The 19,935-nt window shown below is 30.6% G+C and overlaps 3 protein-coding genes and 1 long non-coding RNA gene across 5 annotated transcripts; 3 read left to right on the top strand and 1 right to left on the bottom strand.

Annotated features, from left to right (window-relative positions):
- Window positions 1–754: 754 nt before the first annotated feature.
- Window positions 755–6,796, top strand: LOC108328605 (amino acid transporter AVT1I). 2 transcript variants are annotated; one of them, XM_052873168.1, is made up of 3 exons: window positions 755–991; window positions 5,498–6,105; window positions 6,214–6,796. In XM_052873168.1, the coding sequence occupies exons 1-3, from the start codon at window positions 823–825 to the stop codon at window positions 6,727–6,729; spliced, it is 1,293 nt and encodes a 430-aa protein (XP_052729128.1). In that variant the 5' UTR covers window positions 755–822; the 3' UTR covers window positions 6,730–6,796. The 2 variants fall into 2 exon arrangements, with proteins under 2 accessions (XP_052729128.1, XP_017417977.2); XM_017562488.2 differs by lacking the exon at window positions 755–991 and adding an exon at window positions 4,965–5,334.
- A 5,983-nt stretch (window positions 6,797–12,779) lies between these two features.
- LOC108327164 (probable CCR4-associated factor 1 homolog 9) lies at window positions 12,780–16,613 on the top strand. Its single transcript, XM_052872259.1, has 2 exons — window positions 12,780–12,985; window positions 15,989–16,613. The coding sequence occupies exons 1-2, from the start codon at window positions 12,780–12,782 to the stop codon at window positions 16,611–16,613; spliced, it is 831 nt and encodes a 276-aa protein (XP_052728219.1).
- On the top strand, window positions 13,197–15,659 carry LOC128195469 (uncharacterized). The gene is made up of 3 exons (XR_008247044.1): window positions 13,197–13,329; window positions 13,647–13,752; window positions 15,619–15,659. It is a non-coding gene; the product is annotated as an uncharacterized LOC128195469 (long non-coding RNA).
- Window positions 16,614–17,608: 995 nt separating the features above from the next.
- Window positions 17,609–19,877, bottom strand: LOC108327163 (amino acid transporter AVT1I). Its single transcript, XM_052873167.1, has 5 exons — window positions 19,766–19,877; window positions 19,332–19,415; window positions 19,082–19,248; window positions 18,398–19,005; window positions 17,609–18,317 (listed from the first exon to the last, which is right to left on the bottom strand). The coding sequence occupies exons 3-5, from the start codon at window positions 19,236–19,238 to the stop codon at window positions 17,793–17,795; spliced, it is 1,290 nt and encodes a 429-aa protein (XP_052729127.1). The 5' UTR covers window positions 19,239–19,248; window positions 19,332–19,415; window positions 19,766–19,877; the 3' UTR covers window positions 17,609–17,792.
- Window positions 19,878–19,935: the final 58 nt, after the last annotated feature.

Below are 19,935 nucleotides of genomic sequence, written 5' to 3'. Positions count from 1 at the left end.
TATTTTTTATTTTTATTTTATTTCAAATATCCGAACAAAATTTGGGCGCTGACATAATAAATTTTATGTTGTGTTCTAAGGAAATGTTTTGATTTACATGGATTCGTGAGTGAGGATTTGAAGGGATGAAAATTAAAAACAATTTTTATTAAAATGAGAAGATTAAAAACAATTCTTATTAAAATGAGAAAATCTGAGGAATGGGAACCAAAATTATAAAATAACAATAATAATTGATTGATAATGAAACAAGTGCATGCATGTAATTATTAATAACAATAATAATAATAATAATAAAACTAATAATAATAATAATTAATAATAATAATAATAATAATCCTAAAAAATATATTGTTTTAATTATTTCATTTACAAAATTATTTTTTATCTTTTTTCTCTTTATAATATTTTTTATCAATAAATATATTATTAATAAATATTATTTATGTTCTTTTTATTATTTAAGATATTTTTGATAATTTTTATTTTTTATCAATTTAAACATATTTTTTATATGTGAAATTTTATACTAACTTTTATAAACTTGATTTTCAAATCTATTTCACTCACTTTCAAATTTTTTCAAAAAATGACATTAAATTTATTCTCAAATCTTTTCAAATTTATCTATTTCCTCTTCCTCAAACATCCCACCAAGTGAACACATCAAATCATCAATTTATTGAGCAGACATACTTTATTACATTTGTCTTTTATTTTGTCTTCCATGGAGAATTTTGTTATAAGAGTGAGCAGAACAAGTGAATTAGTTGCAGAAGAGAAGAAGACCAGTCTTATCGCTCTTTCATCACAAGGGTTCCAATGGATACCGCCAACAGTCAACTAAACCATAACCTTAACATGCCCCTAATCCAAGACCAAACACTACGCTGTCATGAACGCACCCAAAATCCTCAGACAGATTCTCCAAATGTTTATGCCACCACATCTTTCCTCGGCACTTGTCTCAATGGACTCAATGCTTTGTCAGGTACTATTTCTCTTCTTCTCACTCACTATTCTCACCTCAACATATATATATATATATATATATATATATATATATATATATATATATATATATATATATATATATGGGTGTGTGTGTGTGTGTTAGATCCTCGTTTACGATGGTTGGTGGGGAATGCACCCAAATGACCTTCTAATTTTTGAGTATTTTAGCTTATATTTTAATGATTTGTGGTTTAGGAGGAAAGCACGTGATAATCATCACAGGTTGTCCATTGCATGATTTGTCAACCTTTTCTTTTTGTTGTCATGAAAATGATCACAAGAAGATTCAAATCCAACCCCATTAGGCATAAATTGAAGATAAAGGGCTGGTGGGGGTTGGAGACTTTCTTAGTTCGAAGCATCCAGAACTTAACACAATATTGTTTGGTAGGTAGAAGAAAAAAAAAAAACAACCAAGACCCATTTGTTTTTTTTTTCACAAGTTGTTTTTCGTGGAGAGAAATAAAATAAAAATATTTAATTTAAAAATTATATCTTTATAAATTAGTTATGTTACTATCATTATTATAGAAAAATGGGGATAATAAAGCGATGAGAGTTGCTTAAATTGACCAAATCATTTTAAAAATATTCTTTGTACTTTTACTATTATAAAATAAAATATTTTCTTGTTTTTACCTTTTATTTTCTATCTCCTTTACTTTTTATGATAAAGAACAGACACGATAGGTACGAAAAGATAAGATAAAAAATTGAGCCAATAAATGAAATATTTTATGTAAGAAAAATGAAAACGAAAAATTATGATCGATTTGAAAGAAAGAAGGTACATTATATTAAAGCTATTATTTTTACACCTACAAATTTTAACTTAAATTTTATATCTATTATTTTTTTCTTTAATTTTATTTTCTTTACAAATAAAAAATTTAACCTTTTTAATAACTAAAATACTCCTAAAAATGGATTGTGAACTATAAATTATATAAAAGAAATACATTTTCCTTCTACCAATAACATTACTCTTTGCAATAAACACGTTTTTTTAGTTATTTTTTTCTTGGTACATGGAGGCCTTTCGACCGTCTTTAAAGGCCTTAATTAGTTCTTAGGAGATAAGTATATAATCAATAATGATTAAGATTCTATTACGCTGTGATGGATCGCATCATGTGTCTTGAGAATTTTTTTCTGATAGGCCACTCTTTCATTCTTCTTTTCCAGGATACCATATTGATACTTTAATTACACAATTAAACATTATTTGTGTGATGGTTTGTGAGTGCTAAATCTTGCACTTTTTAAAAGAAGATGAATAAAAATAGATTAAAGTTCAAGAAAGGGACGAAAATAAAAATCGTATGGGATAAAAATATATTTAACCAAAATCAAAATAATAATATGATTGTAGTTGAAATTAGATGATAAATAGTTTGAAGTTGTGATGAATTAAATTAAAATTAATAATTAGGAAACATTTTTTTTAGCTATAAATTTGTTTTTAAACAAATTATTAATAGATGTGTAGTAAAATAAAAATAAGGAATTAGATTATTTAAGAGTCTTCGAGTTATTTTAGAAATATTGTTATTTACTAGTATTTAATTTATTAAAAATTAAGAAGTGTAATTTTAGTGAATGGGTAATATTTAATATCTTAGAGAATTAAAAGGAATTAGTTTTTTTTTTTTACAAAAAAAAAATTGATATATTTGGTAGAAAAATTTGTAAAATTGAACTGAGGTATATATATATATATATATATATATATATATATATATATATATAGTTACTTACATAAACAGATATAATTATTTGGTAAATTTTGTAAGAAATACAATTTGAGTTGAGTTAAAAGTGAGTAGATAATTGTGGTATAAACTTAATTAGACATGTATAAGCAAATTGAAAAGATAAAAATATTTATTTAAAGCATTGTAACTATATATATGAATTGAAGATAATTAATTATGTGAGATTCTGCAAACAATATTTTTATTAAGAAAATAATTTAATTAACTGAATAAATTTATGCATTTATCAAATTTATTTTCTCATCTTAATTTTTTTTTCATCTGCTCATTTTAAAGCAATCAAAAAACAAAAAAAAATAAAATAAAAAACCTATCTCAGTTTCTCGAAAACAAAATTTTGATTAATTTTCCGTGCTGAAAAAAAAAAACGAAGATCAAAATTCAACTATCTTAAAAAACCATAGGTTCATGTCTATTTACAACACACAGTACAAATAGTAATTGATGTGATTTGTACATAAATAAAACATTATGATACTAGAATTTCTATTTTAATTTTCTATTTGCTTTAGTTGAATATCTTCTTTTATTCGATTTTTTGAATTTTTTATTTTACAATAGTCGATGCTAGTCACAATCTAAATTTCAACGAACTTAGTCAATAAGCTATAATAAGTTATAAAGATCTATCTAGATAAAAAATATACAAATAAGAAATATTGTAATTTTATGTACAGTAGTGGGGAATTATGGGACAAAAAATAAATCCGCTGGGTTTCAGACTTAATTAAAGTGCAATAGATGTTATCTTAGGGGAAAAAAATGAAACAATGTCCTCTTAGAAAAAATTTCTTATTTTAGACATATAATCGATAATATTTATGTATAATGGATTACATGTATATATGAGAGAACAATATTTTCAATGAATCATATCACAGCACACCTTTTATTCCTGGCTGATTCATAGTGTCTGATCCGCTTCCTTGATCGATGTCACCACCACTAATTTCTACTTCCTCCATCGCATTGTTCTTCAAGCACCTCATTCTCTTTACAATAACATGATACTTTTTAGTACCACAGATTCCATTTCCAGTTCCCATGTGAATTCCTAGCCAGGTTTATACTCCAAATGAAAACAAACAGGAATCAGAATGGTGATATAGATTAAATAAATATGAAGAAAATTTAAAATTATTAAATATGTAACTAATTAAGAGTAAGTTATAAGATATATACTTAAATTATATTATTTTTCATTCATCATATATGCTTTTGTCTATTGAAAATTATATGTTTTGTATTCAACTTTATTTTGATTGTGAATGAGTTTTGTTTGTACATGTTTAATTCTTCTCTCGTTATTGTCAGTATGATTAATCATAGCTAGTTTATATTAAGTTATTTTTTTACTCATGATTCTAATCTAACTTTTATCTTATTAAAAGGTATTTTGTGTTTTAAAATATATTACCATTTTAATTAATTAATCTGAATTCTAATGACTGAAAATAAGTTAAAATAACTAAAACTAAAAGAATTTTATAGCTGATTAATTCCTTTGTAAACGAATATTTCTGAAACTAAAACATGTATAAATTGTTGGCATAACTTTCATCCATTCGTACGTCGGATCAACGACCGTTTACCTATACTTGCAACTAATTAAAACACATGGATATCTATCAAATGGAAGGAATACCTCACTATCAAACATCTAGAATAAGAGGAACATGGGAGTGCTAACTACGCTTCTCCCCTTTAATTTTGCTAAAAGTTGGACCTTTAGTTTCCTAAAATACTCTTACACGCTTCTTTCATCTCGTAAACGACAAAATGAATTTATCTGTCTTATCCCACTTAATGATGCAACCGCGTTCTTTTCAGTTTGCCATACTTGACTTAAATATTCAGTTTACTCAGTAAGAATTTCTTTCTATCCATGAATACATGCTCAACAATAATATATATATATATATATATATATATATATATATATATATCTTAATTATTAAATATTTTCCGCAGTTTAAAAGTGTGTATAAAATAAATTTTTTGTTTATGGTAAATATTTTCTGCTCTTGTTACTCGATAGTCAACAGTGGATTAGATTTGCTGATTTGGAAAGTACTAAGAAGTTGCTTCTGTACTAGGTAGGGAAGTAAGTTCAAAAACCCGTTTAAAATAAGCTAAATACACTCATACTAGTTTGAAACAAACTCGTATTTGGTATGCAAAAAAGACAAGGGTATTTACTCGTGGTCCATATTTTGCATCAGGCTTTTTTTAATTGGGAAATATCATAAACGTTTTTGTGACCTTTCGAAGTTTGAAAACAACTTCAAATTTCTATGTATTTATTAGATCAGATCAGAGAGCAAATTCAAGCCACTCCAACATCAAACTTGTCACATAAAAAAATATACATCTCTCTCGTCAACAGCTATATCAGATTTCGTAAGAATGTCAAAAAAACTTTCGTACAATCCCTCCTTTAGGGTTCCTTTACTTCTCAATGATGAGGAGAAAGCCATTGCCTCTTCTGCAAAAAATACTGTATCCTTCTTTCGTACATGCCTTAATGGACTCAATACAATAGCAGGTTTAACCCCCTACAACTCATGCACTTACTTTTCTTATCTAAGAGTATTTTCAAAATATATAATCTGTTTCTTTTATAGTTGCCTCAACCTGGACGTTTATATATGAAAACATAATCTTATATAAGGCTAATGTTTTGTTTGCGATTTTGGTTTAATTTCCAGGTGTTGGCATACTCTCGGTTCCTTATGCTCTTGCAACAGGAGGCTGGTTAAGCTTGGTTCTTCTGTTTTCTATTGCCGCTGCTGCATTTTACACGGGCCTTCTGATTAAAAGATGCATGGATAAGGACTCAAACATCAGAACCTACCCTGATATAGGTGAACTTGCATTTGGAAAGACAGGAAGACTGATAGTGTCAATATCCATGTACACGGAACTATATCTGGTTTCAATAGGATTCTTGATTCTAGAAGGTGATAACTTGAGTAACATATTCCCCATTGGAGAGGTTCACATAGCAGGCTTAGCAATTGGTGGGAAGCAATTATTTGTGATTATGGTTGCCCTTATCATCTTGCCCACGGTTTGGTTGGACAACTTGAGTCTACTCTCTTATGTATCTGCAAGTGGAGTCTTCGCTTCTGTTCTCATCATCCTTTCAATAACATGGACTGCAACATTTGATGGAGTTGGTTTTCATCATAAAGGAACTCTTGTCCATTGGAATGGTCTCCCCACAGCTGTTAGCTTGTATGCCTTCTGTTATTGCGCACATCCTGTCTTTCCCACATTGTACAATTCGATGACAAACAAACATCAGTTCTCTAACGTAAGTACTCACGTTAGATTATTGTCCTATATTCAATTAAAGACAGCACCTTTCACTTTCTTTCTTTTTCTATCTAATTAATGAATTTTACTTTTATGAACATTGCAGGTCTTACTTGTATGTTTTCTCCTAACCACTGTGGGTTATGCATCCATGGCTATAGTGGGTTATTTAATGTTTGGTAACGGGGCTGAATCTCAAGTAACATTGAACCTGCCTCTGGACAAACTCAGCTCAAAATTAGCAATATACACAACCTTGGTGAATCCCATATCCAAGTTTGCTTTGATGGCAACACCTATTACGAATGCTTTGAAAGATTTGCTTCCAAAGACGTACAAGAATAGGGTGACGAGCATCTTACTGAGCACAGTGTTGGTATTGAGCACCACCGTTGTTGCCCTTGCTGTCCCTTTCTTTGGGTCTCTCATGTCACTGGTTGGAGCCTTTCTAAGTGTCACAGCTTCTATTCTGCTTCCGTGCTTGTGCTACTTGAAGATTTCGGGCACTTACAGGAAATTTGGGTGTGAGACGGTAGTCATAGTGATAATAATAATGATAGCTATTGTAATGGCAATTTCAGGGACCTACATCTCTCTCATGGAAATAGCCCACAATTTATAAAGGACAATGCAGTGGTCCACTCTCTTGACTTTAAATTACCAAAAAGTAAAACAGTATTTCTTTTTCATGTGGATTGCATTTGCTTTAAAGAGTTAAATGACAGATTAAAGATGAAAAATTGGTTGGTGAATACCTTTTTTTTTTATAATCGAAAGTGGTTGGAGAATTTAAAAGGATTAAATGATAAATATCACTTTTATCTTTGTACAATTAAGGTATGTTTTGTCGTCAACATGGAGGCCGAGGTTGGAGACCAAGGAGAAAGAACCATAAAGGAGAAAGAATACTTTTTTTTTTATAATCAAAAGTAATGCATCGTTATTTGAGTTCTAAATATAGAAAGTGTTAAATTTTGGAGAAAAGGCGCATTAATTCAGGGCAACAAATATGTATTCAGCATAGTCCCCAAGTTAAGTGTGCCTTTGGCGACGAGTATATGAAAAGGAAAGGATAGTAAAGTTAGATAAAAGAAAAATACAAAAAAATAATAAAAAAATAATGTCAAATGTAAAAGAAAAAAGTTAAAATTAGGATTTATCTTCTCCGCACACGGGAGGAAAATGAAACAGTTCATAAAAATTAAAATAACTTTTTGCATATAAAGATAAATGAGTTACATAACTATGTAATAGCAAAGTGAACAGTATTAAAATCAGGTACCACAATTAATGCGCAGGTTTTCCTGTGAGGTTCACATGAAGTTTGTCCTTGAACATGACGAAATGATTGACTTCTAACTAAAGCTGGGAATATCTTTAACTGATGGTAAAGTGCTAACATGTTGGTTGTAGTCATCCAAGTCCTGATGAGAAAGTGTGTGCAACGATTTCCAATTATCTGCTGTCAGATATTTCCCTTCGGTTGGGATGGACCTAACTTGCCAAAGGTTGACAATGACACTACAAACATTTAGACAAATTGATAAAGGTTGAACAATGACATTATAAGAAAAAAAAATAGTGATTTAGACTCTGGGCTTAGATGATTGTACTATTCAAAAGAATCAACAAAAATGAATTCACAGTTAAAATGACGTTCGATTTGAACGAATTCAAAGCGAGTCAAGACGATTAATTGTGGAATAAAGAGTGTTTTTAATCATATGTGATATGCTAGAATTTAAAAGGATGGAATGATAAATATCGATTTTGTTTTTGTACAATTTTTACACTCACTTTATTGTGGTTTTGTGCAGCTTCTAAGGTATGTTTGTCGTGGAGGCCGAGGTTGGGGACCAAGGAGAAAGAACCGTAGCCAACTACATGGAGGTGGAATGATTTTTACTACATTATATTCGAGAGAGTTGAATCCTATTCGATCACCATTGGTGGTTGATACACTTTCACACTACTCGTTTTCATGGTGAACATGGAGGTTCAAATGAGACCGAAGATGAAAACTTTGAAGAAGAAGCAATAACCGATTTTAATGGACTCGTAACCCATTCCAGTGGTGGGTGTAACCGATTCCATATTCGGCTATTCCAGTCTCTTACTCACACCAGTAAAAAATAGCATATAATATCATGTGTTCAATGTTCAATCACATAATAGTAAACATTAAAAAAGATCAATGACATTTTTATAAAAAAAATGTAATTATTAGACGTAGTTTAGGATTATAATCGACGTCAATTTGTTATAAGACGTCGAATATTGAGAAGTCTGACGACAAAATTTACAAAAATGTTTGGCGTGAAGGTGAAAATGTACTTAAGTATGACGTCCAATGCCTTGGAATTAGACGTCAAAAGCTTATAAAACATTGAATGTCCTAAAGTTAGACATCAAAATAGTGAATTCAATAAAAATTTGAGCGGAAAGTTAAAAATTCATTCACTTTATCTTGGCATGTGAGACCCTCTTCTTTGTTCAAATTTTTTTTTGAACGAAGTTTGACGACCATAACATGTAATCTTTGTATCATTTGATACAAATGCATGTTGAGTAACTCTTAGGTATGATTTTCATTTATTTTGACCAATTGTTTTTGTGTTCTTCTCTTTCACAGGAACATTGTGTTTTTCACTGGTGCCGACACTTTATCTAACAAACCCACATTTTGAAAGTTAGTTTTCGTATTCGTTTTGAAGAACTTATTTGTTGACAATGTCATATTTATATAATTTATGTATAATTTTAAAATCCTATATACTAATTTATTATTGCTAATTTTTAAAGATCAATTTTATTGTGTTGATTAAGTTGATGTTAATTTCACATTATTTTTTAATTAAAATAATTTAGTTTCGGTTAAATTAATGTTAAATTAAATAAATTTAAAAAATGCTTTAATGTTAGTTAAACCTGTACTAAATAAAGTCTATGTTTAATATTAATTTAATCACAATATTTAAAAATAAACTTTTGTACAAGACCTCATGTTCAATGAAATAAAATACAAGTAAAAGAAAGAAAAAAAAAAATTGTAGTAGATGAAGGGCATGAATGTAATGTAATTAAGAATATCATGGTTGAAATATATAAATGTTCAAGAGTTATCAGTATTGATATGGTTGAGCATGAAAAATTTGTATAGAAAAACTTCTGAATAAGGAAATTTATTATATGTAGTATTTGGTAGAGCTGTCAAAATCAACCCGTGGGCCAATCCGGCCCATCAAAGATTTTAATCCGACTCATTTAAATCCAGTTCATGCAGATTGAACCCGTGATAGGCTGGATTGGCCCACCAACCACCTATTTAATTTTATTTTATTAAAATTTAATTTTAATTTTATAAAAAAATATTTATTATTTTGCTTTACTTAAAAAAATTATTTAAGTTCTTTATTTTTAAAATTAATTAAACACAAAATTTGGAAGTAAATTTGTTTAGATTTGAATTATAGAAAGTTTGTAATTTATTTTATTTAAAAAAAATTGTAATTAAGTGAGACAGTGAGTCAACCCGTTCGGACCGGATTCAAATTTTTCTGACTCATTAATAAATGAGCTGGATTGGGTTGGTTCACAAAATTTTTCTTATTCTTATTGCTTACTTAGATGGTGGCCTACTTATCTTCTTAGATGTGTACAATATACAATTTAGATCATGCTCATCCATCCAGAATCTTTTAATTCAGAAGAGAATTTAGAGTTTATGATTTATGACAATAGACATAAGCTTCGATGCTAATTTCATTATTAGTCACCAGTCCTCTTACATAAAAATAAAAATAAAATACACATCAGTTACATAATTAGCCATAGTGAATCTTAGTTAGGAGTAGATAAAATTAATTTAACTACACTAAACTATAATTACCTTCACTATATTATATTGGAAAAAAATGAACTATTAAAATTGAATTTTACAATCTTATTTCTTGTCCTGGCATCCTAGACACTGTACACACTCCGAATGTCGTCGTTGTATTTTGTCTACTTGTCTGTGATACAATGTCTTTTAATACCTAAACTAACCTGAATATATATTTTCTAAATTTTGATTAAAGTGCACTTTTTTGTTTTTGTAAATTCAGTATGTCATTTCCAAATACAGAGAATACACTGACTGAATCTTTTACCATAAATTGTGATTCATTCTGATTTCTATGAAGGTCATTTTTTTGTTAAGTTAGGAAAAATACCGATCTGAAAGCCTAAATTCATCTTACGTGGTTTATTTTCATTCTCCCTTTTAAAATATATTAATGTGGTTTTAAGCATGCTTTTATTTATTTCTTTTTGCAGAATGCAACTTTTTATATTTGGTGGGACTGTTACCTTGTGATACTCATTGGAGACATTCTTTTCACTAAGTAAAGAAGATATTAAAGTTTTTGTTTAATGAACTTATTTGGTTCGATTCTTGTGGTTATTATTAAAATTTATGTGCATACTTTTATTTAATATCCATTCATAATACAATTTATATTTAAAGATTTATTATTTTTTTTATTGTTTATAAGAAAATTTATGTTTTTGAGTAAAATCAAATTTTCTTATTTATTTAGCTTTATTTTTGTTTTTTATTTATTTTTTGTTTAGGAGAAACCTATATTATAAAAAAAGTTGTTAAATACTATATTTTTTTAGTTTTTTAATTGAAATATAATATTTAGTTAAATAATTTATTAAAAAAAATTCAAAAGTAGTTCATAAACAATTCAACTTAAAATTGTATAGTTCCGTTCAAAATTAATATAGTTTGATTAAAAAATAGTGCAATTCGATTTAAAATTATTATAGTTCGATTGTGTTATTCGAAAATAAATTAAGATACAAAACAATTCAATCAATGTAGTTTAGATAAAATAAAAATAATTTAATTTAATTTTCCTAAACTAATTTTTATTTCAATTCAGTTCAAATAAATTACTTTTTATTCATTCAGTTCAAATAAATTATTTTTTATTCATTATAATTTTTTTTAATAATTTAGTAAAGTTGAATTAATTTTGTTTATCCCTGTTTACTTATCTTCTAGATGTAATCTAATATAAGTTGAGGTAATGCTCCTCCTGGATCTTCTTATTGGGCTTTCCGATTACCAATTGGATTGCTGACTGGGCTCACAACTACTTTTTAACAGCCTCTTTTCCATAGTTTCAAGTGGCACCTCATAAATTTTAAAATTCTAAATTTATCTTCTAATTTTGGATTTTCACTTTGAATTTAAAATTGAACTTTCAACCTTATGAATGCAAAACACATGAAGACCTCAAAAAAGCAATACTTAAAGCAAGAACAGTCCCAAAAATTAATCATGTATACAAAAATGTCACTTCAACTCATTTAAAATTGTCTAATTTAATTAGTGATTTAACAATTGCCTTGTATGACAAAATAAAAAAAGCATGAAAAAAATTACAAAATGTAAGCGAAAAAATTGATTTCTTAGTATGACAGAGATAGGTTTGTGATAATTAATTTTACTCAGTAGATATCAGTCTCTATCATTGTTTAAACTAGTAAAAGTAGTAGGTGTTTTTAGAAGAGACTATTACTTCCTACACCTCCGTTAAATTTCTCATCCACCCCATAATGAAGCTTTCCGGAATTGTTTCCCTAATAGAAGAGGAAGATTGCTTTCCGGACAAAGATAATCCGAAATTGTAGATTGTGTTACAAAATATAATTTCCCGAAGTGACGAGGTGCTGGAAGAAATCTGATGGGGATAGGACCTTAACGTGAAATAAAAAATAAATAAAACTAATTATTTGCTATTTATCAAAATTCCCTCATCAGATTAAGAAGAAATTTAAATTTATTTTGAAAAAATAACTAAGTATGAAATAATCAATATATTTAATGGAAATATAATTACGAAAAATAATAAATTTGTTTAAAATTAAATATATATATATATATATATATATATATATATATATATATATATATATATATATATATATCCTTATCAAAACTATAAAAAAATGTAAAAGGAGAAACATAAATTTATGTTGAGATATCATTATCAGTTATATGCTTCTACTATACATTAAATCTATATATTTACTTGGCTTATAATGAAAATTGGATTTAAAAATATGCAAATGACATTTATTTATATAGTCAAAATTAAGAGATAATAAGATTATATTGATAATTATTACATTTTTTTGTTACAAATTGTATTATGTGAGGTGAAGATTGTCTTATTTGTATTTCTTTATTTTTATCATATATAACTCAAAATTTTCGTTTTAATTTTAATAATTTTAAAAATTAACATGGAACATAAAATAGATAAAACAGTTATCCTTCATTTAAAAATAACAATCTTATAAGATCTTATCAAATAGATAAGTTATTATTTAAGTATAATCAAATATCAAAAAGATAAAATAAATGGTTACACTTCAATATATCACTTAAAAAAATTATCTATTATTTAACTTCATGCTTTAAAACAAATAACATAATGTTATTTACATATATCTCTCTATATCTATATCTATCTATCTATATATCTATATCTATATCTATATTTATATCTATATCTATAGTTTATGATTGTTTTCATAATCCATCACTATAAAAGTGTGAAGTTGTAGCTCTATTTTATTACTTTTGAAAAAAGGGATAGCAATAGAGATATTAAGATGGTCATGTCATGTGGTGTTGTGATGACGCGATCAGTGTGGGCGTACAACCTTGAAGCTGAGTTTGAATTAATTCGTAGAATGATTAGGTTCTTCCCTGTCATCTCTATGGACACAGAGTTTCCTGGTGTCATCTTTCAGTTAGATCCAACATTTCGACAACCACGAAATAACTATGCACTGATGAAAGCCAACGTGGACCGTATGTGTAAGGAATCGTAATTAATTAAAAAAAAAAAAAAAAAAAAAGAGAGAACGGGGAGGAAGGAACGTGCGCTGCCACAAAGGGACAGTGAACGTTGCTTCCCCCTTTGAAAACAAAACCAAAAGAAAACAAGAAAAGGAAAGAGAAGAAGAGGGGAAGAGGGAAGAGTTTGGGAAGTTAAAAAGGTAAGCTATGGGTTCTGCTGGGAGGGGAAATGATTGCTGCCAAATTTTTGTGAGAGAGGAGAAGTTCTTGCTGCAAGTTTTGGGAAAGAGGAGAAGTGGAGAACTTTTGAAGTTTTGGAGGAGATAGACTCAAAGAATTCACAAAGGAAGTCTTCAAGAGGTAAGGGGTGCTAGATTTTTCGTTTTGATTAGTTAATCTTACTGTTTTTGTAAAAATCTAAAAGCTTTAGAGTTAAAAATGGAGGTTTTTCTGGTTTTCTGGAAAACCTGTGATTCTGCAGAATCTGCAGAATCGCGTTCGTCCAATTTGGTTTCAAATTGGACGTTCGTCCAAATTAAGACAAATTGAACGTTCGTCCACGTTGATTTGAACGCTCGTTTTTCTTTAGCCTGACGAGCGTTGGCTCATGCGTTCGCTCATTGCGTTCGTCCAAATTATTCTGAACGTTCGTCCTAACAGTATATGACCTAATATAGGTGGGTTTCTGAGCGTTCGTTCATATATAGTGGATTAACGAGCGTTGGTGATAAGGATTTGAGTAGAGAGCGTCTGTGTGCGCCTGTGAACGTTCGTTCATTCCAGGTAAGGGAAGCTTACTTAATTTAACTGTTTTGAGGCATGTCATGTGTGAACGTTCGTTATTTTACTGTATGAGAATAATGCATGATGAATGATATAAATGATGGTATGAACGTTCGTTATTTCACTGTATGATGTTGCTATGGTTGATTTGCATGAACGTTCGTTATTTTGATTGTATGAGGTTGTTATGCTTGATTTATGTGAACGTTCGTTTTTATGGAATGAATATGATATATGACTAAGTTACGTATGACGTATGAGACGTTGAATGAAATGAGATATATGAAATTTGAGATTTTGGTTTGATCTGAACGAATGAAATTTTGTGATTTTGATGAGAAATGAACCTTCCATGAAAAGTTGTACGTTCGTTCTGGACGGTCATTGACCGTTCGGTTTTCCTTGTAATATGGTTGATATGATGAATCTTTCATTTGATTAAAACTCTGGTTGAGGACGAACGTCCTCGTCCTAAATTGCCATGCTTGAGCGTTCGGCCAAACACTGTTTGTGTCTGAGTATTCTTTGATAAATTTCTATCCTTTTAAATTCCCATAATATTATACGTGCGTTACTGGGACGGTCTCTGACCGTTCGGTTTTCTTGGCCAACATGATGAAAATAGGATTCTGTCATTTGGGTAGAATCCTGGTCGAGGACGAGCGTCCTCACACTAAAATGCTTTGCTTGAGCGTTCGGCCAAGCACTGTTACTTTAAGTTATTGAACGTTCGGTCTTACACCTGACGTTCGTCCAGAATAACGTTCGGTCTCACACCGAGCGTTCGCTATAAATGAGGCTCGGTCTTATACTGACCGCTCGCTCAAAATGGTGTTCGGTCTTATACCGAATGCTCGCTCAAATTGGGGCTCGGTCTCACACTGAGCGTTCGTCCTAATGATGCTCGGTTTTGAACTGAGCGTTCGTCCTAATGGTTCTCGGTTTTGAACTGAGCGTTCGTCCTAAAATGGGGCTCGGTCTTATACTGAGCGCTCGTTCCAAATGGTGTTCGGTATTATACTGAGCGCTCGCTCAAAATGAGGTTCGGTCTTATGCTGAGCGTTCGTCCTAAATGACGCTCGGTATTATTTTGAGCGCCTGTACTCTTTTCCCGCGAAATAGCGTTCGTCCAATAAACAGTACCATACTTGACCATTTTCGAACTTAGTAATTCTTCCGTTCGTTCTTTGATCCGAACGAGCGTCTTTTGGTCTCGTTCACAGCGTTCGTTCTCGGTCTCCTTGGGAAGGAACGTTCGGTACATGATATTAATGAATGGTACATGATGAACAGTAAATGATGAATAGTAAAATGACGAATAGTAAATGATGAAGAGTATATGAGATGAATGGAAATGTTGTGACTTTTGAAAGAGCATTCCAAGGAGGAACGACTCAAGAATTGATTATTGAGATTTGTAAAGTATGAATGTGGTAAGCTTATCCGGTTGTTCATCCTGATGTTCCGTGAGTACTCGTCCTCATGTAGAGGGGGTATGTCATGCGTGGGAACGGCAGGAGGTCCTAGTCCTTGTGATTATTTGGATAGATAGGACTAACCTCGGGTGGCAGCTGATGATAGTTCCAGTTACTACATCACCCGGGTGCACGAACACCGAAGCTACACAGATTTCATACAGTCCGGACAGTCAGTCGTGTTGAGTTTTAATTTGTGAATACATTAAAGTGGGTCGTTATTTAATGAATGTGTATGTTGAAATATGGATGTATGTTGAATTGTTTACCTGAAATTTAGATGTTGATGCATGAGTTAAATTATGTAAGCTTACCCTGCGTTTTCCTTGTGTTGTCTCGTCATGTACGTCCGTCTTGTTATTGTAATGATCATCCGTGTGGATGTGAGCAGATGAAGATGAACATTTGGAAGAAATGCTGGAAGAAGAGAATTTGGTTGAAGTGGAAGTGAAACTTGGGATGTTGGCTTGAGTGGTCGTTCGACCTACTTACTCGTTTTCTGTTAAGTTTGACCGTTCAGTATTTGTACCGTGTAAACCGTTCGGTCAGGTTTTTATTTGTGCGTTCAACTTCAGATTGTAACTCTTATGTGTGGCGTGCGGCTTTTGCACATTCGTCCGTTATGTTGGATTTGTACTCAAGGACGTTCGTCCTTGAGCGTTCATTTGATTTTTAATTTTAGTGGAAAACTGTTTGAGATTATTATTAAATGTGATTTTTTCTGAATTTATAGTTATGACTGTATTTTTGGGATGTCACAGTATGCACCTCATCCAAGTTGGGCTGACTCTTTCAGACTGCCATGGAAACCTTCCAACTTTTGGAACCTCCAATCGCTTCATTTGGGAGTTCAACTTTTGTGAGTTCGATGTCACACGCCATCTTCATGCTCCTCACTCCATCGCCCTCCTCCAAAGCCAAGGCATGGATTTTCATAAGAATCGTAGCTTTGGAGCCAACATCATGCGATTCGTTGAGCTCATGATGACCTCAGGATTCCTATGCAACAGTCATATTCAGTGGATTACTTTTCATGGTGCTTATGATTTTGCCTACTTGGTCAAGGTATTGAGTTATCGTTTTTTGCACATGCAACCAATTCTACCTTCCAACTTGAGTGACTTTCTACATCTCGTTAAATTCTTCTTTGGACAGAAAGTATATGATGTTAAACATCTCGTCAAATTTTGTCCCAATCTTTATGGCGGTTTAGATAAAGTCAGTAAGTCCTTAGGTTTGGATAATAGTGCCAGAAGAAGCCATCATGCAGGTTCCGATAGTTTGGTCACTCTTCATGTTTTTAATGAGATTAAAAGACTTTATTTTCATACAGATAGTGACTTGAAAAAACACGCAAGCGTTGTTTATGGCTTAGAGATGTTTTGATATTAATGTTTGTTTTAGAATGTTGTACTACTCTTGCATTATCAAGTGAAAAAAAATTGTATAAATTTGAGTGGATTACAACAAATAATATCTTGTGTTTTTTTTTCTAGTCTCATATTTATTGTTTAATAATAATGTTTTTATAATTATATAAAAGAAGTTTATCTTGTATATTTTTTTAATTTAAGTTTTTAATATGTATTTTTTTTTAATTTAAAATATGATACCAATTTTATTTTGTTAAATGATTATCTTTTTAAATTTAAGTATTTCTTTTTATTTGTTCACTTTTAAAAAAAATAATAGTTTTTAAATTCAAATAATTGTTTATAATAATAAAATTATCTGCAAAATAAATAAATATTATTTATAATAAAATTGTAAAAGATATTTATATTTATTTTTATAATTATAATTTTATTATTTTGTATTGTTATTGTTAATAAGAATAATATCTATATCATATTATATTATCTATAACTAAATGTATAAAGACGATTTTATATTTTGTGTATACAATTCATTTGTTTATTTTATCCCTTATAATATAAGAGTTGTTAACTTACTTTTTTAAAAGTAATCACTATTTTGATTTTTTTTTTTGAATAAATTAATAATGATAGAAAATGGTAAACTATTTTAATAATTTAGTATATTTATATGTATCTTTTATTTTTAATAATTTAGTGTATTTTAATTATAAAAATTAAAGTAATTAGTATAACTTACATTGTTTTAGTGTATTTTATAATCATTACTCAATTCTGGAATTCACTGAAATACAAATCTCATTTAGATAAATTACAGAAAAAAGAGAGAGATTAAATCTCATCAAATAAATAGAGAAATACAGTTAAAGAGGAGGACTTCAAAAAAGAATCTCCCCGTCGTTCTTATTTACACTGGGATCATTATTTGAGGACGTGACAGTGCTTTTGCAGTTAAAAACTCTATCATACTTAAATGGTAAATTCATTTAATAATTTAAAGTGGAAAATTCAGATTTCAACCACAACGATGCTAAAAGGTGACACATTTATTCCAATCATAGGATTGAAAATAAAAGCAAACAGTTGTTCTTTTATTTGTTACATAAGTGTGAGTCCTTTTATTCATGGGAGTTAGTGTTTCAATTTAATGAACCGACGGGTTCTTCATGCACAGTGTTATTTGATTGGATCATAGTTGAACTAGGTGGTGTGCTATTTCCATGAAAGAGGTGTATGTCCCAGATATTGCCATTGCTAAAGCTGCCATTATTAGTATCACTATGACTACACTCTCACACCCAAAGTTCCTGTAAGTGCCCGAAATCTTCAAGTAGCACAAGCATGGAAGCAGAATAGAAGCTGTGACACTTAGAAAGGCTCCAACCAGTGACATCAGAGACCCAAAGAAAGGAACAGCAAGGGCAGCAATGGTGGTGCTCATTACCAACACTGTGCTAACTAAGATGCTCGTCACCCTATTCTTGTACCTCCTTGGAAGCAAGTCTTTTAAAGCATTCGTAATAGGTGTTGCCATCAAAGCAAACTTCGATATGGGATTCATCAACGTTGTGTATATTGCTACTTTTGAGCTAACTTTGTTCAGAGGCAGGTTCAGTGTTACTTGTGACTCAACCTCCTCACCAAACATTAAATAACCCACTATAGCCATGGATGCATAGCCCACAGTGGTTAAGAGAAAGCAGCCAGTTAAGACCTAGTATTATAAAATATAAACTTCATTATTACATAGGATTAAATTAACCAATGTTATTCAAATCAAACAGAAGTACTTACATTAGTGAAATGATGTTTGTTTCTTATGGAATTGTACAAGGTGGGAAAGACAGGATGTGCACAATAACAGAAGGCATACAAGCTAACAGCTGTGGGGAGACCATTCCAACGGACAAGAGTTCCTTTATGATGAAAACCAACTCCATCAAATGTTGCAGTCCATGTTATTGAAAGGATGATGAGAACAGAAGCGAAGACTCCACTTGCAGATACATAAGAGAGTAGACTCAAGTTGTCCAACCAAACTGTGGGCAAGATGATAAGGGAAACCAATATCACAAAGAATTGTTTCCCTGCAATTGCTAAGCCAGCTATCTGAACCTTCGCATTGGGGAACAAGTTACTCAAGTTATCACCTTCTAGAATCAAGAATCCTATTGAAACTAGATATAGTTCAGTATACATGGATACTGACACTATTAGCCTTCCTGTCTTTCCAAATGCAAGTTCACCTATATCAGGATAGCTTCTGATATTCGTATTCATAACCATGCATCTTTTTATCAACGTGCCCGTGTAAAGTGCTGCAGTGGCAATTCCAAACAAAAGAACCAAGCTTAACCATCCTCCAGATGCAAGAGCGTAAGGAACTGAGAGTATACCTACACCTGCAAACCAAACATTGAGGTAACTGAAAAAAAGAAGTTTATATAGATAAAGAACATGTGTTGTAAATAATGGAACCTGCTATTGCATTGAGTCCGTTCAGACAAGTGTGAAAGAAGGATACAGTGTCTTGTGCAGAAGGAGGATAGGTTATGGTTTTATGCTGAGCCAACTCGCCATTATCGGCTACTAAAGGCACATTCACGGATGAATTGTTGGAATGTTTTTCTGACATTTGAGCAAAACTGGATACAGAAGGTGGAAAAATCGCTAAGGATTGATTGAAGTTGGTGATGGAACAGCTCTAATTATACATTAAATTTCGTACCGGAATTCTTCACTTTCTTGGAGGAACTAACTTTTGCTGTCAATAGTATGGGCCACTTAAATAATCTTTTGAATTGTGATTTACCTACGTAACAAGTAACAAACGTTGTTCTTTCTCCATAGAAAGCTTGCATATATTTAGCATTTATTAGACGGATTTTCAGAACGAATTCGGAAACATTAATTAAAAGAAAAAAAAAACACTGCATCGAATTACGTCTCTCTTTCTTACATTTGAAAGATATTTTTATCTGTAAACCCACCTATAAAACTCGCCTTTATTATCCATACAATTACGTTATGCTTTTGCAGTTTACAATTTGGAAGAACAAATAAGTTTTAACAACATAAAAAGCCAACTTTTAATGTAGACATGGGTCCGATTTGAGTAAAATTAAGGAAAAGAGAGAGAAGAAAATTGTAAGAAGTTCTTACGATTTGGTATATATCACTTCCAACACCAAATGTAGTGCTGCTATACAGAACATTGGTTATCCCTTTCTTGCACTTTCTTCCCTTTGCCACATGGTCTACTGCCATAATACATTTTCCTGTGATAATGATCCTTTTCAAATTTTGTCCTTGTCTTTTTAACTCTCATAACC

Source organism: Vigna angularis, chromosome 2, assembly GCF_016808095.1.
Source record: "Vigna angularis cultivar LongXiaoDou No.4 chromosome 2, ASM1680809v1, whole genome shotgun sequence".
In the NCBI taxonomy this organism is placed as follows: Eukaryota; Viridiplantae; Streptophyta; class Magnoliopsida; order Fabales; family Fabaceae; genus Vigna; species Vigna angularis.
This window is presented reverse-complemented; position numbering and strand designations above follow the sequence as displayed.

Coding starts and splice junctions, on each gene's coding strand:
- LOC108328605 (XM_052873168.1), top strand. CDS start 823: ATGGATACCGCCAACAGTCAACTAAACCATAACCTTAACATGCCCCTA. Junction 992..5,497: donor TGGACTCAATGCTTTGTCAG/GTACTATTTCTC, acceptor TTTAATTTCCAG/GTGTTGGCATACTCTCGGTT. Junction 6,106..6,213: donor ACAAACATCAGTTCTCTAAC/GTAAGTACTCAC, acceptor TGAACATTGCAG/GTCTTACTTGTATGTTTTCT.
- LOC108327164 (XM_052872259.1), top strand. CDS start 12,780: ATGGTCATGTCATGTGGTGTTGTGATGACGCGATCAGTGTGGGCGTAC. Junction 12,986..15,988: donor AAAGCCAACGTGGACCGTAT/GTGTAAGGAATC, acceptor GGGATGTCACAG/TATGCACCTCATCCAAGTTG.
- LOC108327163 (XM_052873167.1), bottom strand. CDS start 19,238: ATGTCAGAAAAACATTCCAACAATTCATCCGTGAATGTGCCTTTAGTA. Junction 19,006..19,081: donor CGGACTCAATGCAATAGCAG/GTTCCATTATTT, acceptor TTTGGTTTGCAG/GTGTAGGTATACTCTCAGTT. Junction 18,318..18,397: donor ACAAACATCATTTCACTAAT/GTAAGTACTTCT, acceptor TTATAATACTAG/GTCTTAACTGGCTGCTTTCT.